General features: G+C 39.7%; 1 protein-coding gene across 3 annotated transcripts in view; it reads right to left on the reverse strand.

The window, feature by feature from the left end:
- The window catches only part of PLA2G4A (phospholipase A2 group IVA), an 82,604-nt gene that overhangs the window by 19,366 nt on the left and 45,332 nt on the right, over positions 1 to 17,906 (reverse strand). For all 3 annotated transcript variants that reach the window (XM_065673850.1, XM_065673848.1, XM_065673849.1), the window contains 3 exons: positions 9,358 to 9,494; positions 3,745 to 3,967; positions 1,936 to 2,050 (listed from right to left, as the gene is read on the reverse strand). In XM_065673850.1, the coding sequence (XP_065529922.1) occupies positions 1,936 to 2,050; positions 3,745 to 3,967; positions 9,358 to 9,494 (475 nt within the window). The remainder of the gene's footprint in view (positions 1 to 1,935; positions 2,051 to 3,744; positions 3,968 to 9,357; positions 9,495 to 17,906) is intronic.

A 17,906-nucleotide genomic window follows, 5' to 3' on the forward strand; every position in this document is an offset into this window, starting at 1 on the left:
TAAATCACTGTAATTATGCTCAGTCAAAATGATTACTGCAGGTTTGGGTATGTTGGCACCACCTAGGTCATTGCTATTGGTAAGAAACACATGCAGAGCCTGGGGCATAAAGCTATTAGCAGCTGCATGAAATCTTGCACCATCGCAGAAAGAATGTTATCTGATATAATTAATATATTTCAACTTGAAACAACATGAAAGTGCTCACCTATATCTATAACCCTGCAAATAAGAAAGTATAAATATTTCTATTCAAAATTTGCTAAATATTTCACATCAAGAAGAGCTGTTCAGCTCTAAAAGAAAAAAAAAAACAAAAACCAACAAAAAATTATAATAGAAATTATCAAGATCTAGCATCATATATAATGATACAGATGATAGACTTGAAAAAGCAAAACCAAGATCCCTTGGCAGAGTCAATACCTTCTTTAGGCCTACTGCAAAAGCTACAGGAATTAGACCAGCTTTCTGGTCTTGCTTACAGAAGGCTATTATTAACTAAAGATAATTTTGCTTTTAAAATGGTAAATAAGTAACCCAAATAAAATTTATCAGCAAACAGAAGCACATCAAAAAACAAAATATTTCTCAAACAGAAAGGTTTCAGTTTCCTAAGGAGGAAAGTTTCACATTCTCCTGTGAAAAAAATAACCTAATTTACTACCTCATTTTTCATTACACACAAAGTTTTGACAACAAATTTTCCAAATAATCTTTTTAGGAATGTGGATACGTCCGACTTATAAACCTTAGGCAAGCCACTTGGTGTTTCTATTCTCAGTCTTATACGTAACTATGTATATATACATATCCTTCGTACAGCATTTAGCACAACTGGACCAACTCTCAACTAATGCTATTAGATGGGATTAAAACCTATGGAATAAATAAAAGCAAAAGCCCACAGGACTTTACACTGTGCGAGAAGTAAAAAAGAGATAGTATATCTAATTTGTTTGTTGAATTTTCATTTCACTCATCTTAGAGTAATAATCCTGTATGGCTGAAGACATTTCCCTTTACCTATTTGATATACTAGTGTTAAGCAGCTTTCTGTTGTTGGAGAGACACCAGCCTGTTTTTTGTCTTGACTCTTACAATGTACTAAGACACTTCAAGGATAAGCAATATTCTTGTCAACTGTTAGGAAATAATTTGTTTTGCAATGTATAGGGAATAAAACTTGGCTATCACTTAACATTTCACAGAAACCTAAAGAGGCTGTTATGGTGTTAGACTTAATTTCAGATTAAAAAAAATAAATAAATATAAATTTAAGCTTCAAAATGGTCTGAGAATAAGTCTCCAAACCCAAGAATGACAGAGAAACAAAATGCATTGACTTAAAATACAGTCTGTTTGCCTTTCCATGGACAGGAAAAAATATATCTTAAAAGCCAATAAATGGCTCAGTTCCATGATATACCATGAGGAATGCAACCATTTGATGCTGCTCTCCACAGCCCTGTAATCTTGGTGCAAATACTGCACTGATTGAATAAGTATCCACCTACTTATGTATGTGATCACTTATCCCTGAGTCAGTTCTTATTAACAGACTCTATTGTCAGATTCCTAGAAGCCACTGAACACAAATGCACCCATTTTCCAATCATCTTTTAAAATGCACCAGAACAGTCCTTATGATGTGCCTCATTGGTATATCCTTCAACATCACAACTTCCTATTCTTTGTACAAATTAAAATCTCTCTGTACTTAATTTACAACAATGTGAATTTTGTTAAGCCCTCAAGAACGTTCTGTATCATGGCAAATTCCTTCCTAAACCTTGCCACAAGACTAATAATTTCTAAGTGTGCCAAGTTGCAGGATACAATTATTCTCAGAAGTATTAAAACAATAGGCTGTTCTGTCAGTCACACACTTCACTCTTCTTTTCACAAGTTTCTCAATACAGATTGAAAACATACCTGCAAACATCAGCTCTGAGACATCTGGTTTGACATGGAGACATGTAAAGAGTGGGAGAGCACATTGTGCATTATTGATTTTCTCTTTCATGTTGCTCAAAGTGGTGTCCATTCTCTGAATGAAAAGAAAGACACTACGTCTAAATGGATCCTACGAAGTCCTGCTGATATCTGGGAGACTACTACTTTTCTGAAACGGCAGCAAAGATAACTATGAAAAGCAAACGGACTCTTAAGAGGCTTACACTTGTTAAACAAGGATCTGCATTTCCCTGCAGAAATATTTGGAGTCTGCAATCAAGAAAGACTGAGAGTCATCATGACATTACAGTACTAAGATGTCTTATCAGTGAGTACCCAAGAGCCTTATTTCCATTTTTCACCCATTGTTCAGGTGTAAGCTAAACAGCTGTGCATTTGTTTAACCTCTTAGTAACTGGGACTTCTAACCAACCTCACACAATCATTAGTATCCCTTCATTGTCAAAACCTTACTCAATATACCAGTTACTAAAAGCTGTGTTGCCCATTTTTCAGCATTTTAGAATGTTTTAAACCAACGGCAACGTATGCTCATGGAAGATACAAATGTATAAAATATGTCTGTGAATCTGTTAATACATTTCAATCTTACCATCAGATCAAATCCAAATTATGCTCTCCTGATGCATTTAAACTTGAAGTCTTTGTGTCTGATTCAGTCAACACAATTATTCAATAATAAAACACAACAGTACGAAGCTCTCCTATGGTCTTGTTTCTCAAAAACAACAAGTAATAATAGAGATGTGGATCTTTCACCTTGAAATTAGTATTTTGTTAAGCAAATGCTGCCTGTCTTGCAGCAAAATGTGCATAAAGAGGTTGCATCACTGTCATGGTTTAACCCAAGAATGGCAACTAAGCACCATGCAGCTCCTTGCTCCCTCCCTCCCCTGCAGTGGGATGGGGAGGAGAATCAGAAAAAAGATAAAACCCATGGGTTGAGATAAGAACAGTTTAATAATTAAAATAAAGTACAATATAATGCTACTACTAATAACAATAATAATGAAAAGGGAAATTACAAAGAGAGAGAAAACTATAAAAAAACCCCAACAAACAGCAGTGATGCACAACACAGTTGCTCACCAGCCGCTGACTGATAACCAGCCTGACCTGAGCAGTGATCAGTCCCTTTCAGGTAGCTCCCCTAAATTTATATACTGGCCATGACATGCTGAGGTATGGAATACCCCTTTGGCTAGTTTGGGTCAGGTGTCCTGCCTCTGCTCCCTCCCAGCTTCTTGTGCCCCTCCTCACTGGCAGAGAATAAGACTGGAAAGTCCTTGATCAGGGTAAGTGCTACTGAGCAACAATTAAAACACTGGTGTGTTATCAGCATTATTCTCAGACTAAATCCAAAACAGCACTGCGCCAGCTACAAGGAAGAAAATTAACTCTATCCCAGCCAAAACCAGGACAACCACTTTGTAATTTTTTGTTGAAATTGCTTGAGCAGTAGTTTTAATGGATGACACACAATGTTACGAGCTTGCTGCAGGTACCCACTGACTGAGCTCATTTCAGTTGCATGAAACATGCATGATGTTTTCCTAGGTCTTAAAGAAATAAGAACCAGTCAAAAACATGTCCCAGAGCAAGGAAAGCATTTTACAAGTTTTTTATCCAGTATCTGTTCACTTGTAACTTCAAGTATTCCTACCCCTAAACATGGTTTGTTAAATGTTACCAAGGTCATTTCAAAAAGATAGTGGTTTAGTGTGCAATAGTTTCACAATTGTCATAATCATAAAAAAATAAACTTACGTTATGGATAAGTGTTTCACCTATTAGCATTCCAAAGATATCTGTGAAGGTGACAGGCTGCCCGGAGCTTTTCTTATTCCACAGTGCTTCAATGTAGCGTTTGACTTTCTGAGGAGTGAGTAGCAGAAGTGGGTTGTGACTGACAGAGTTCATCAGTTCTTCATTAATCTCCTTTGGTCCTTTTTCTGGAAATTCTGGATGTGAATACAAAGTTGACATGTACCTGCAATGGAAAACAGGATCTGTAAGTATCAAAGCCTGATTCAATGTCAGCTGCCTGAAATGTACAATAAGCTCATAAATAATTTGATACAATTACTGACTAAATCTATTTACTCAACATTTATACAGTAAACTGTCATTTCCTTTTTCTCAAGGCATAGAAAGCTAAACAATTTGTTCTAAATGTAAGCATATAATCAAACACCAACATAAATTTCCAGAATGTGTATGATGCAAAAGAGTAAAGTGCTCCTCATTTATCTGTTTAAGGGATAATGGACAGAATCATCATAAGCTGAAAAAAGAGCCTCTCAACTTGTCAGAGCGTACCTAGACTGGGCCGACTAGAGGTCCTATAAGCATACATGCAGTTATTTCACTCTAGAATGGACCTCTGTCTGTCATTCTCCAGTTCATTATCACTATTAAAAAATTCCCAAAGTACATTAGTATCCAGTATGCTTTCCAGGATCTAGACGCTTTCACAATAAGATGAAGCACTATAATTACAACCCATGCAGAGATTTAATTGACTGTGAGGATTCAGAAGAGGCCTATTAGGCAAATCTTGATTTTGTCACTGAGTAGTAACTCTGGAAACTGAAGCTTTGTTTACCCAAAACAAAAGTTAGGCACACATCCAGACAAATGTGGTTTGCACTTGACTGGCTTATTCATGATTGGTGAAGACTCAAGATAGGCTGTCCTAATCTACTAGATGCCCATTTCACTATTATTTATTCAATTAACTGGCTCACATATATATCCCATACTGCAGGTATAACTTTGCACAGCAGTGAGATATACACTGTGTAAGCTTGGCCCTGAGACCACTGCCTGGCAATTTACTTGACAGCATGATGAACCCTGTCACCTGCATGGTGTAAGAACTTGATTCATTATTAGGTCTGGTGCAGTCCCTAAAGCTTAGCATGCACGTCAGCTCATGGGTGGAACACAGCGGCAAGCTTCCACGTGAGCAGAGAAAGGGAAATGCAGGAACAGGAATTCAGTACAAGGTTGAAGCAAAATGACAGAAGCAATCAGGGAGGTAAATGCATTACTCCAAGGTTAGACATGCATCTGAGGGAACAAGTGAAAACCTGCCTCTCCCGCCAGGAAAGGAATTCTCCACCCTTCAGAGAAAAAAAAAGAAAAAGAAAAAGGAAAAGAAAAGAGCATTATTCCCAAGTAATAGACTGCATGGAAAAACACATAGAAGAAAAGGAGTGCCAAAGTGTCGATCTATTTATTCATCAGGCAAGGAAAGTCTGAATAGGTGACATCACCAAAGCAGCAAAAGCAAATTTGTTTAAATGCAATTGTTCCCAACATATGTTTCTGACTGAACCAGTTCAGGTAATCTTGCTCTTTTAATACAGATTTTATAGGTTTACATTAGATCAGCTATGTATTCACACCTGGGTTTTCCAAAAAAAGGACTCATGGCCAGCTGTTTTCAGAATGCAGTCTACATATCATTCGCTAGAAACACAGTGAAAATTTTTCACACTGCATTCCACTATCCAAATGCTCTTCATCCAGACAAATGACATCTTCTACTTTTCACAAATTTGACATAATTACACTCAGGTCTCTCAACAGATAGTGATAAATCTGCCCTCCTCCCCCCCCCAACTACTAGTGATAGAAAACCGAGGTTCCAGAAATGCCAGTATTCTATAGTCCAGTCTGAATGAGGAACTTACTCTGGATCATAGACACCTTCTGGCATTTCAAAACCTGGCATTTTGTAAGCTTTCTATCTAGTCTGCAAGGGGAAAAGCAAGCTTCACACAAGTGAAAAATAATTGAAGAAAAAAAAACCCACAAGGAATAGAACAGTTCATTATGTGTTTCAGAAGAGGTAACAGCTTTAGGGTTAGAGTATTTCCTTAGAAATGTAGAACCAACATTCATGTGGCTCCTTAGAGCTAAACCAGGGGACAAAAATCATTTATATTTAGCTATTCCAACAAAATTCTTTTTCCCTTACTCTTGAAGAAATAAGACATTCATATAATCTTATAATTTAGACTTAAAAGAACCACAAGATTTCTATTCCAACCTCCTGCTCAATGCAGATCCAACTTAAAACTCAGATCAGGTTGCTCAGGGCTTTGTCCAGTCAAGTTCTGCTTTCACATGAAGTATTCACTGAGTCAGATAGAGAGAGGATGACTTTACCCAGCATAGTCAAGTAAGGATCGGGTAACACATTCCACTGCTTGACCACTCTCACTGCAAAATAACTTTCCTAATAGCTAATTACATTTCTTTTGCTGTAACTTACGGTCATTACATGCTGTCCTTTCTCCCTGCATCTTCAAAAAGAGTTTTCTTTGCATCTACTCAGTAGGTAGCTAAAAATAACATTGAGACCTCTCCTACCACTATCATTGCCTATTCCTCAAGGCTAAACAAATCCAGCTACCTCACTTTCTCATGTGCTCTAATCCCCTAATTGCCTAGGTGGTACTCTGACAGAATTAATCCAGTTTGTCAACACTTTTATTGTACTAGGTGGCCCTAAACTGGATTCAGATGCTACGATATTCAAACTGGTACAGTTATGATAAAATCATATTTTGTAACATTTGAGATACTCCCTTGACAAGTTCAACATTTTCTTAAGATGAAACATCCCCAACTGAAACCCTATTCCCCTGACATTAAAATCAAGTTTTAAAGTTAGACAAAAAAAAAAAGACTGCAATTTTTCACTTAATGAAAAAAATGTAGTGTTAAGGAGTCCAAACAGTTAAGAAATTCAGACTGAATTTGTCAGATGTCTTTGGCAGATGAAAATCATACAGCTTTTAAATATGTTACACCATTTCATTTAAGAAACATCAAAAACTAATAGTTGCAACATTTGTAATAAGTGTAATCTAGGACAATATTTGTAAAAGCCAGCCAGGTGAAGTTCCCAATGACTGGAAAAAGGGAAATATAACCCCCATTTTCAAGAAGGGGAAAATGGATGACCCAGGGAAATACAGACCAGTCAGTCTCACCTTCGTGCCTGGCAAAATCTTGGAGCAGATTCTCCTGGAAGGCATGCTAAGGCACATGAAAAACAAGGTGCTTGGTGACAGCCAGCATGGCTTCACTAAGGGGAAATCCTGCCTGACCGATTTGGTGGCCTCCTATGATGGGGCTACAGAACTGATGGACAGGGGTAGAGCAGCTGACGTCATCTACCTGGACTTGTGCAAAGTGTTTGACACTGTCACACACAACATCCTTGTATCTAAATTGGAGAGACATCAATTTGATAGGTGAATCACTTGGTGGATAAAGAACTGGCTGGATGCCCATATGCAAAGATCTGTGGTGAATGGTTCAATGTCTGGCTGGAGACCAGTAACAAGTGTGTCCCTCAGGGATCAGTGTTGGGACTTATCTTGTTCAACATCTTTGTCGCTGACATGGACAGTGGGATTGAGTGCACCCTCAGCAAGTTTGTTGATGACACCAAGCTTTGTGGTCCGATTGATATGCTGGAGGGAAGGGATGCCATCCAGAGGGACCTTGACACGCTTGTGAGGTGGGCTGATGCCAACCTCATGAAGTTCAACCATGACAAGTGCAAGGTCCTACACCTGGGTCGGAGCAATCCCAGGCACAGCTACAGACTGGGCAGAGAAGAGATTCAGAGCAGCCCTGCGGAGAAGGATTCGGGAGTGTTGGTTGATTAGAAACATAAGCCGGCAGTGTGCCCTCAGAAAACCCAACCATATCCTGGGCTGCATCAAAAGAAGCGTGACCAGCAGGTCGAAGGAGGTGATCCTCCCCCTCTACTCTGCTCTCATGAGACCTCATCTGGAGTATTGTGTGCAGTTCTGGTGTCCTCAACATAAAAAGGACATGGAACTGTTGGAACAAGTGCAGAGGAGGGCCACGAGGATGATCAGGGGACTGGAGCACCTCCCGTATGAAGACAGGCTCAGGAAGTTGGGCCTGCTCAGCCTGGAGAAGAGAAGGTTGCGTGGAGACCTCATAGCAGCCTTCCAGTATCTGAAGGGGGCCTATAGGGATGCTGGGGAGGAACTCTTCATTAGGCACTATAGTGATAGGCCAAGGGGTAACGGGGGGAAGTTTAAATTGGATATAAGGAAGAAGTTCTTTACTGGTGGTGAGGCACTGGAATGGGTTGCCCAAGGAAGTTGTGAATGCTCCATCCATGGTGGTGCTCAAGGCCAGGTTGGACAGAGCCTTGGGTGACACAGTTTAGTGTGAGGTGTTCCTGCCCATGCAGGAGGGTTGGAACTGATGATCTTACGGTCCTTTCCAACCCTAACTATTCTATGATTTTATGATTCTAAGACAAAAGGCTGCAGGTTTATAGCACTGGGCAGGGAGAAAAGAAACCTCCCCATTCAGAAACCCTGTGTTTGAGGCAGATGTAATACTGGGGTTCAAAGAATTCTACAAAACCCTGAGCTCATAACACCCAGAGAGATGCTTTCACACAGTGACATCACTGATTTCCTCCTGTTGATGTTCCTGCTAATGGGCTGAGGTATTCACTGAGTCAGAAAGAAGGACATCGTAACTACCTGATTAGGGCATTCTAGTTGAGACATCTTTGAAGATCTTTGCTCCCATCTGACTTACAAACTACTTCTAAAAAAAAAGATGTAATTTCCAAATTACACAGTGACAGTAGGATTGATATAAGGCAATCCATAGTAGGATGCCCTGCAGCATGGCAGGCAGTCAGTATTTTTTCCTAAAAGCTGAAATGCATCTGCTCAAATCTCCTTACATTAAGAAAGAACCAATTAACAGCTCCTAGATATACCAAATAAATCTAAGAAAAGGACTACAGAGTTTATGACAGATCAAGAGATTTTTCAGTGATTTTGAGAATCTCTGAAAAGTCCCCCAAGAGTATAAAATTTTCGACTGAATGAGTCATCATCCTGAAATAGCATGGACTTTTTTTTTTTTCTGGAAATTAAACACCACAAGAAAGTATTTTGGATTTATATCAACAGCTTGAATTCTTAATTTTTGGTTACCAACATGAAAGGATCAGTTACACATTCCTAATACATACAGTACTGGAGGTTGATACAGAAATGTAGGTGCGTACATGTAACACCTCTTTTCATCCATTCCTGCTCTCAAAGCTCCTAGGAAGATCACCTGGAGATGGAGCTGCCCTCCCCCTTTGAAACATTTCAAAACACCTCCACCAGACTTGCTCCAATGACCTGCTATGCTGTAAGATAGCTGCCTCCTTCTGTCTTTCTCATACTGACAGTGTATGCCTATAATTTACTATGAATTATAACCTTAGAAATAAGCCAAGTCTAATGAAAATTCATCCTTGAACCTTCCAAAAAAAAAAAAAACGTAGAAAAACAAAAGAAAATCCCTTACCATGTGGATCCTGAGAGACCAGCAATGTAAGTTGCACAGTCTAAAATTCCTGATTCATAAAGTGCTTTCATGACTCCAGCAAACCCTACCATGGCACGAAATCCACCTCCTGAACCCAATATCGCTATCACTGGTACCTGCATAAATGAGAAGAACAGCATATCACCACATTAATTCTGATAAAGACTTGAAAGTAGTAAATAAGCATTATTCATCAATCACTGGCCAAACATACCAGCCTTGAGCAATTAATAGGCCACCATCCAGCAATCCTCACCACAGTGAAGAAACCTGTGCTTTTCCAAACCTCAGCACAAGAGTTCAAAGAGTTCTAACAAGCCAAGAAGCTATTCTGCACTTTTTTAGCAGTATATGTGTAAAAGAATGGCAAAACACTAATAAAGCACTTTGAGATATGACTTTTAAACACTGTACATAGAATGGAACAGCATCGTAATCCTACCCATGAAGTTACCAGTCCCCCCTAGGTTGTCTAGGCCCAAGAGTGATGTACAATATTTGTATGTCATACTCAGTACTCAGAGCTGGATGGCAGGAGTACTTCTGGACTGTGACATGGGAGGAGAGCACTGCTGAACACAGTCAATGGAAGCCTGAAACCAGCCAGCACCATGAGAGGTTTTGCCAAGGTGGAACACGCACAGAAGGGCAGAGCGGACTTTCTTCCATTTCTATTTATCTTGTACCCTGGGACCATTAGCAACCAGGAGGTGCAAACAGACGGCATATAACAAAGAACCTGGCATGCAGGGATATAAAAGGAATTTTAATAAATTTAAATTCATGCAGGCAAGAAGATATGACTGTGGCAACACCAGGGCAGGAAGACAGTATGAATTCCCAGGAGAGGGAGAGCTGAAAGCTTGCTACAGCTTACAGGCAGTAAGAGAAGTCTCCCCTTTCACCTGCAGCTTTTAGCCTCAGTTCAGATCCCTGGTGACAGGGAAGGAACAAATGCTGTCAGGGAGGATTTTGGACTAGATATCTCAGGCTACTGGGTAGGAAATAGTGCTACAAGCAACAGTAGCTGATAACTTCCTCTTCTATGCAACACAGTCCAGCCAGACTAATTATTCAGGGGGGTCTGCTGCTTGCCCAGACTCCAGATCCATGACAGCAGTAAGAAGTGGCTGAGTCTCACCTGGCCTTCTAGATGCTGCTCCTTGCCGCTCATCCATGTGGGCAACAGTGATACAAACAGAGAAGACCCTAAGCAAATGAGAGGTGCTTTGCCCTGTCTTGGAGCAAGAATGTGGGGCCTAAGTGTCTAATGCCTGTGGACTTGATTTTTCTAGTCTGGAAGATGAATGGTTCAAGCAGATGCTATCAGGGTCAGGTGGCATCACTAGCGAGACTGCTGCCTACTTGACAAGAAGCCTTGCTTGCTGATGAACACGGTCCATGGGAAAACAAGGAATCCACCTGACAGAGTGGGAAACACCTTCATGGATGGACTTGCTAATCTAATAAGGAAGACTTGAGACTAACTTTGATAACGGGGACCTAAGTGAGCGAAGGGTGCAACCGCATCTGCAGGCTCCTGCTCAGAAAGAAGTGTTCAAGTTTATGTCAAATATCTTAATATTAATGCACAGAGACATCAAAGAAGAAAAACTGGAAGTTCAAGTGCAGTCACAGGTGTGTGACATAATCAGAATGCCACAGACTTGGTGGGAGAGCACACATCTAGCACACTGCCATGGAGTGGTGGAGGCTGGGAAGACAGGCAAGAGAGAAGGGTGTAAGGGGGTTCTGCTGTACAGGAAAGCATGCCCTTGATTGAACAGAACATCATGATGCAACAAGAGACATGTCTTTTGGGAGCTCCTGGGACATGATCAGAAAGAAAGTAACACTAGGGATGTTGCGGCAGTCAGATTCAGACTGCTGACCAATGGGATGATGTCAGTGAGGCTTTCTCTAAAAAAACAGAAGTCTCCTGATCTAGCTGTGGTCCTCACAGGGGAATTTTAATCCCCTTCTGAAAGGTCAGCATTGTGCAAGCCATCCAGGAAACCTGTAGGCAGCCTTGGTGACAATTTCCTAATGTTGGAGGGGCTGACTAATGCTGTACCTCACCTGCTGCTCACAAATAATAAAAAAGCAGGGGCAAATGTGGCCACTGGGAGCTGCTTGGGCTGCAGTCCTCACAAAGTGACTGAGTTTAGGATCAGGCCAAGGTTGGGAAATGAGCATCAGAGTTACGACTCTGGAAGTCACTAAACTCTGGATTGTTCTGGGACTTCCTAGGCAGAATCCCCACAGTTTTCTCTGTCAGCCTTAAATTGAGTGCTGTCAATAGCACTCCTAGAGACAAGTGGGAGTAGCTGACCTCCAGAGGTCCCTTCTAACCAGTATTTCTACAACTCTGCTATATCATACTCTTTATTCACTACTACTTGCTAGTAGTGCACAATCACTGCACATAATCCTCCACTTCAGGTTCCTTACAGGAACAGAAAGTTAACGCCTGATTTTTTTTATTCTTCAGGTTAAGTAGTAAAAAATATATATATAGTGAAAGCAAAATACTATCATTACGCCCCTCCCTAGCTTCCTGTCTACTGAAATAATGTATAGAATTTCAAGTTCAGTTCATTTGCACAGATATCTGGCACTGCTTCAGACCTTAAGAAGCAATCACTATGTCTACAAATTGTGTGAATAAACCACGTCAGATTATTAGTAAGTTTGCTCCCATGATATCCTGTTCTTATAACTCTAATTGCCTGGTATTTGAAGAATTAGTATTTATATAAAGAAGTCACCACTTGTAGCAAGATATATAGGTAAAAATATACTAAGAATCTCTTTAGAATATCTGTCCTTCTTATAAACAATCCAAAATAGAGAAGATATTAAATTTAGTTATTAAATAAACTATTCAGTTACAAGATCACAGAAATTTTAAAAGCAATCCAAACACCAGCTTTAATCCAAATTTTATCTTTGTGACAGAGCCAAAAGCAGTAAAAGTTACTAATCAGAAACAGAAGAGAGAAAAATAATATTTTGACTAGGAGTTTAAAAACACATTTTATAATAAAACCATCTGATACTACTACATAGCATGAAAACAGTCTTAAATTTACAACTAGCTTGCAAAAACTACAGGAGAGGTAAGGAGAATGTATGTGTACCTGCACATCGATTCAGCTACCAAGAGATAGCAAAGTCAGCAAAAACAGACCTAGTTACATACTGAAAATGTGTCTACAGGGGTTTTATTTTATACTTATTTCCTTCTTACTTCCCAGCCCTGACTTCAAAGCTGCTCCCTTCCACTGCATATTTTCCCCAAGTATCTAGAAATAAAATAAGTGAAATAAAATGAAACAAAAATTCACTTGTTACCATCCTCAAGTGTTTTAGACTAAGCGAAGTACCATCTGGTTCTACTTCCAAAACCTAGAAGAATGTTACACTGTTCAGTGGTGATAAGATAACAACCCCTTGGTTGTTACTAAGTATAAAAAGAATTACACAGTTGTGCAGAAAGCCCCTATCTGATCAAACTGGTAATCAATCAGTCAAAATTTTCACTAAAAGGCAATTTAAGGTGCCAATGGATTGGATTAGTTATAAGAAAAGAAACCATGTTACTACTGAGTTCAGTTTCTTTCCTCAGATTCTTCACTCCAAGCCATGAAATATCCTTGTGGACTGAAAACACAATCACACGGAAATAAACATGCACAATGAAGAGGTAAGTTGAGACATTTCTTGAGGCTTCCAGTCCACAAAAACTGCTGATTCTTGATGCAGTAAGATTATTTTATTATCTTCTTCATAAGTGTTAAGCCTTAGTAATAGAAACCACAGGTATTTACTGGCATTAGTATTTGTCAGGCACCTCCAGAGATAGCTATCTACCAAAAAAATGACAAAACAAAGGTAAAGATTTAGCACATGCCTGTTTTGTTAAGCCAACACCCCAGTAACGGAGCAGTTGCTTTGAACAGAAGAGCCATATTACTAATCACAAATTTAATAATGTATGTTAGGCTTTGAAAGCTCTTTACGAACACCACCTAATTAACCTACACAGACAAATCCCAACAGGATGAAGACGGTGGTTTGCAAGCCTGGAAAAAGTATGTGAGAACACTTCCAAAGCACCACTATTCAACAAATCTATTCATCAGTGAAGTGGCATGAGCACAAGGGAAAATCTGAGTTTTCTTCAGGATGCAGAAAATCCATACGAAGGATCAACAAAGAATGTCGAGGAGTCACTAGCATCCTGACTACAAATGCTTCCTGTATACTTAATCCACAGACATTTTAGAAATCATAGATTCCTGTACTGGGGAAGCATGGGTACACGGAGAGTTAGGTGGATATACAGTACCTCTTCATTTCCACTTCATACCAAAGCTAAGTACAAACAGCTGCAATCATTGCTTTCAGTTCCAGAAATTAATTCAACTAAAGAGCACTAAAGCAGAGGCTGCAGCTTAAGTAAGCTACCCATGGTAAATAAGGCTGCTAAATTGTGAAAAAATAACTCAAGAGAAGTATCTCTCGCACATTTACATTCATTTATTTCAGTCAACTGAATACAAGTCGCCAGGGGGTGAAGGTTAATAGCCCTTTCCAGCTTTGCAGAGGAAGGTAGAGCACATTTCCAAGCAGGTAGGTCTGTTAAACTAGCTTTTCATCTGCAATTCAGTTTCCAAGTTTTCTTGTCACATTTAAGGGCAAGAAATGGTAAAATCTGAAGCTACACACACCCATCTGACAGGTTCCCTATAGGATGAATATGGCAGAGACAGAGGGGAAACAGCTGCAGACAGAGTAGATAGGGAAAAGAACCAAGAAGCTATCTCATGATTAAGAAACAATGGAGAAAAGACAGGATACCAAGGTGTGCACACTTCTCCTTGTACACATGCTGGGGCTAACACATTCCACTCTTTGAGGTACTCTGAACCCCAAGTCCTCTGAATCCCAGTAAAACTGGGGCAGAGGTACTAAACCCATTCAAGCAGATTTACAAACTTAGACCAAAGGGTAAGTGACTCACAAGAAAGTGATGCAGTGAGTTAATGGCAAAAATGCGAATTGAACTCAAAAGTCTTGGAGACAAAAGCCCAATGCTCTAATCCCTGTCCAAACTGCCACACTCAGTTCTGTATGGTTGTGCCCAATTCTGAACAATCAAAAGGCTGTGCTAGCATGACTTCCTTCTTCCTAGGGTTCGTCTGCACAGCACAATGCTGAGGGACTCAGCTTAGATATCATATGAACAAACTCCATTGAACAGGATTTAATAATGAAGTGTTTTGTCAAAACAACTGTACTGTTTCTAGGATCCATGGGGCAGTGTACAAGCTTGGCTCCACACAGTTCCACTTCAATCAATGGACTCCTCACCTCAGCAGGAGCTGATTGCTTCATCATCAAACTAGGCATGCAAATGAAAAGGATTTGGGAAACGAGACATGTTTTAAGAAAAGCTAGCTCTGAAAAATGCATCTCAGTCATATTTTCCAGTAATGTCGGGGAAAAAAAAAAAAAAAAAAAGAGCTAAAGTATATTAAATCTTGGTTTGGAAATGAGTAGTACAGGAAACACAGTGCATAAAATCTGGACAAGAGTACCTGTGGTAGAAAAAAATGTTGCCATGGGGTACACAGATGATTATTTGAAAATTGTTCTTCAAATCCAGCCTTAGAGAATTGTATGCTCTCTTTCACTAATGACAATATTTTTAGAAAATTGTTTAAAGCAACAAAAATTATAAAAATAAACTGAGCAATGACACAGGTACAAGAAATCTTATCCTGTGTTTTCAGAATGTATCTTGACAGCAAGTGTGGAAATTTGAAAGTACTCACTTCCCCTTCCAGGGACGTATAATTATTTCACAGGCATTAAAGTCTCATAGCATCCCTGCAAGGCATGCATGTTGCTGTTCACATATGAAGAAACTTAGATGAACTTTGAGTAAGTGACTTATTTAAGATTAAACAATGACTCATAGCCTGCTAAGAATACTCATAATGTCTCCTGACTTCTGATGCCATGTTAAGACTACAAACATCCTATAAATCCTCCTGCTATCTTCCATCTGCAGCAATAAAAGTAAAAATGACAGGCTAGAAAGACTAAACTATATTTTAATTTGAACAAAATGGGTTTTTTCATCACTAGAAGCAGCTAAAAATTCTGACAAGTCAGCTTAGAAATACACACCTGACATATGAAAAAAGGGAGGATCACATTACCTCAGTCCTTCCTAGGGTTGGTAAGCTTACAATTAGAGATTACTGTCTGGTCTTGGAAGATTCATTTTAACTAATAATATTTCAGTATTTAAGACAGTGAGGGATACCAAGGGAAGATGATAACAAAAAGAATATGACATTGTCCTGGGTTTACCAGTAGCCGTTTTGCTCCTTCTTAGTAACTGGTGCAAGCTCTGTGTTTTGACTTCCAGCCTGGGAAGAGAGCTGATAACACCGATTGTTTTTAATTGTTGCTAAGTAATGTTTATTCTGGCCAAGGACTTTGTGAGTCTCATGCTCTGCTGGGGATGAGGGGAGAACAAGAGGAAGCAAAGACAGGACACCTGACTCAAACTGACCAAAGAAGTATTCCATACCACAGCATGTCATGCCCAGGATGTAACGGAGAGTTACCCGGAAGGGCTGGGGGACTGCAGGGTTGGATGAGGTATCGGTCAGTGCTCGGCTGGGGGGAGTGGGGCGAGTTATTGGTCGGCTGGTGTTGAGATGTTATATTCTTTCTTCTTGTTATTTCCTTTATTATTATTATTGGTGGTAGCAGCAGTGGTTTGTGTTATACCTTAGTTACTAAACTGTTCTTATCTCAACCCGTGGGAGTTGCATTCTTTTCGATTCTCCTCTCCGTCCCTCTGGGAGTAGGGGGAGGGCAAGAAGGGGGGGAGTGAGAGAGCGACTGTGTGATTTATGGATGACTTTTGTTTAAACCACGAGAGACATCTTACCTAGTATTTACAATAACTCATGCACACATGCCACCTGCATAGAACTGATACTTCAGGCACTGTGTGCAATCCAGTTCTAACTGGATCTTGGCAGAATACCTGCGTAATTTCTGGGAAGGATATTATTCTTCTGTAGAAGATCAAACCAAAGTCATATTCACAGATATCTACTCTGAGAGATTTGCATTTGTTAAGATTAGAACATCCAAACTGAAAATTAAAAAACCTTAAAAATGTTCCTTTACAATGTGTACAATTTATAACAGTACAAATAAAACAGGTATTATACTTATCAAATTCCTTCATCTTCCTCGGAAAGCTCACACAAGCACATTTTATTAGGCAAGAGTTCAAAAGCATACAACAATAACACAACTTTTTCAAGGGCATGTAGGGATAGGACAAGGGGCAATGGCTTTAAACTGAGAAAGGGGAGATTTAGAATAGCCATTAGGAAGAAGATACTTCCTGTGAGGGTGGTGAGGCACTGGCACAGGTTGGCCAGAGAAGCTGTGGCTGCCCCATCCCTGGCAGTGTTCAAGACAAGGTTGGATGGGGCTTTGAGCAACCTTGTCTAGTGGCAAAGGGCTTGAAATGAAAAGATCATTAAGGTCGCTTCCAACCTAAAGCACTCTATGAACGCATCTACCACCTGCTCAAAACTTCATAGAAATTTAAAAGAAATTCCTTCAGTATTAGTTCCAGCTTCTGCAAAAGACTGTCACACTCTGCTTATACTAAAAATGTACAAAACAAATCAATATCCATGAATTAATCAACCCAGATTAATTCACTGACTCTGTTCATTGCTCGACACCCCCAACATTATGAACAAGTCTTCCTGTCACAATTCTGGGAGCAGAACAAGAAAGGGAACAAGCAGGGAAGAAAGAGGATGGAAAAGCTACTACAAAACAAGTGGATCTGTACCAAGTGTATCTTTAATTAAACTCGTAATAATGCAGTGTTTTATGAACTCATTGAAAAGACCAGGAGGGTTTGACACCCTTCCTCACTTTGATGTGACACAAATCACCATCAGTACATCTGGATCTGTTGTCTTAACTTTCTGTTGGCTTGGTATAGAGCATCAGCAAGTTAATGAAAGCTGCAGCTTCTCCCATTCTCTAAGAAAGAAACTTCATAATCCTAATCATGTAAAATGGGATAAAGGGAAACAAAAAAGAATTAAAAAAATTACTTAACACTGAAACAGCTCATTTCCTGCCTAATCATTTAGACACAAAGGCCATACAGCAGGACCATTTTAAAAGCCCAGGCTGGATATCAAACATGCAAGGGCAGATTCTGCAGTTGGGCATGTGCCCAGAGCATGCTTTTTGTGCAGCAGGTATTTTGCACACCCTTTAGGCATTTTTCAGATGACAATCTCAGCTCAGAACCAACACCTCAACAAAGTATGGAACACAGAGCAAAATGAAAACCATGGACTAATCTTCTTCGCCCAATTTTAACCTAGACACAGCCTGCTAGTGTATAAACAACAAAGAACCAGATGAAAGATACAGCAGTTTATTTACGGTGCCAGTGCAAA

This window comes from Lathamus discolor, chromosome 3 (assembly GCF_037157495.1).
Source record: "Lathamus discolor isolate bLatDis1 chromosome 3, bLatDis1.hap1, whole genome shotgun sequence".
NCBI lineage: Eukaryota > Metazoa > Chordata > Aves > Psittaciformes > Psittacidae > Lathamus > Lathamus discolor.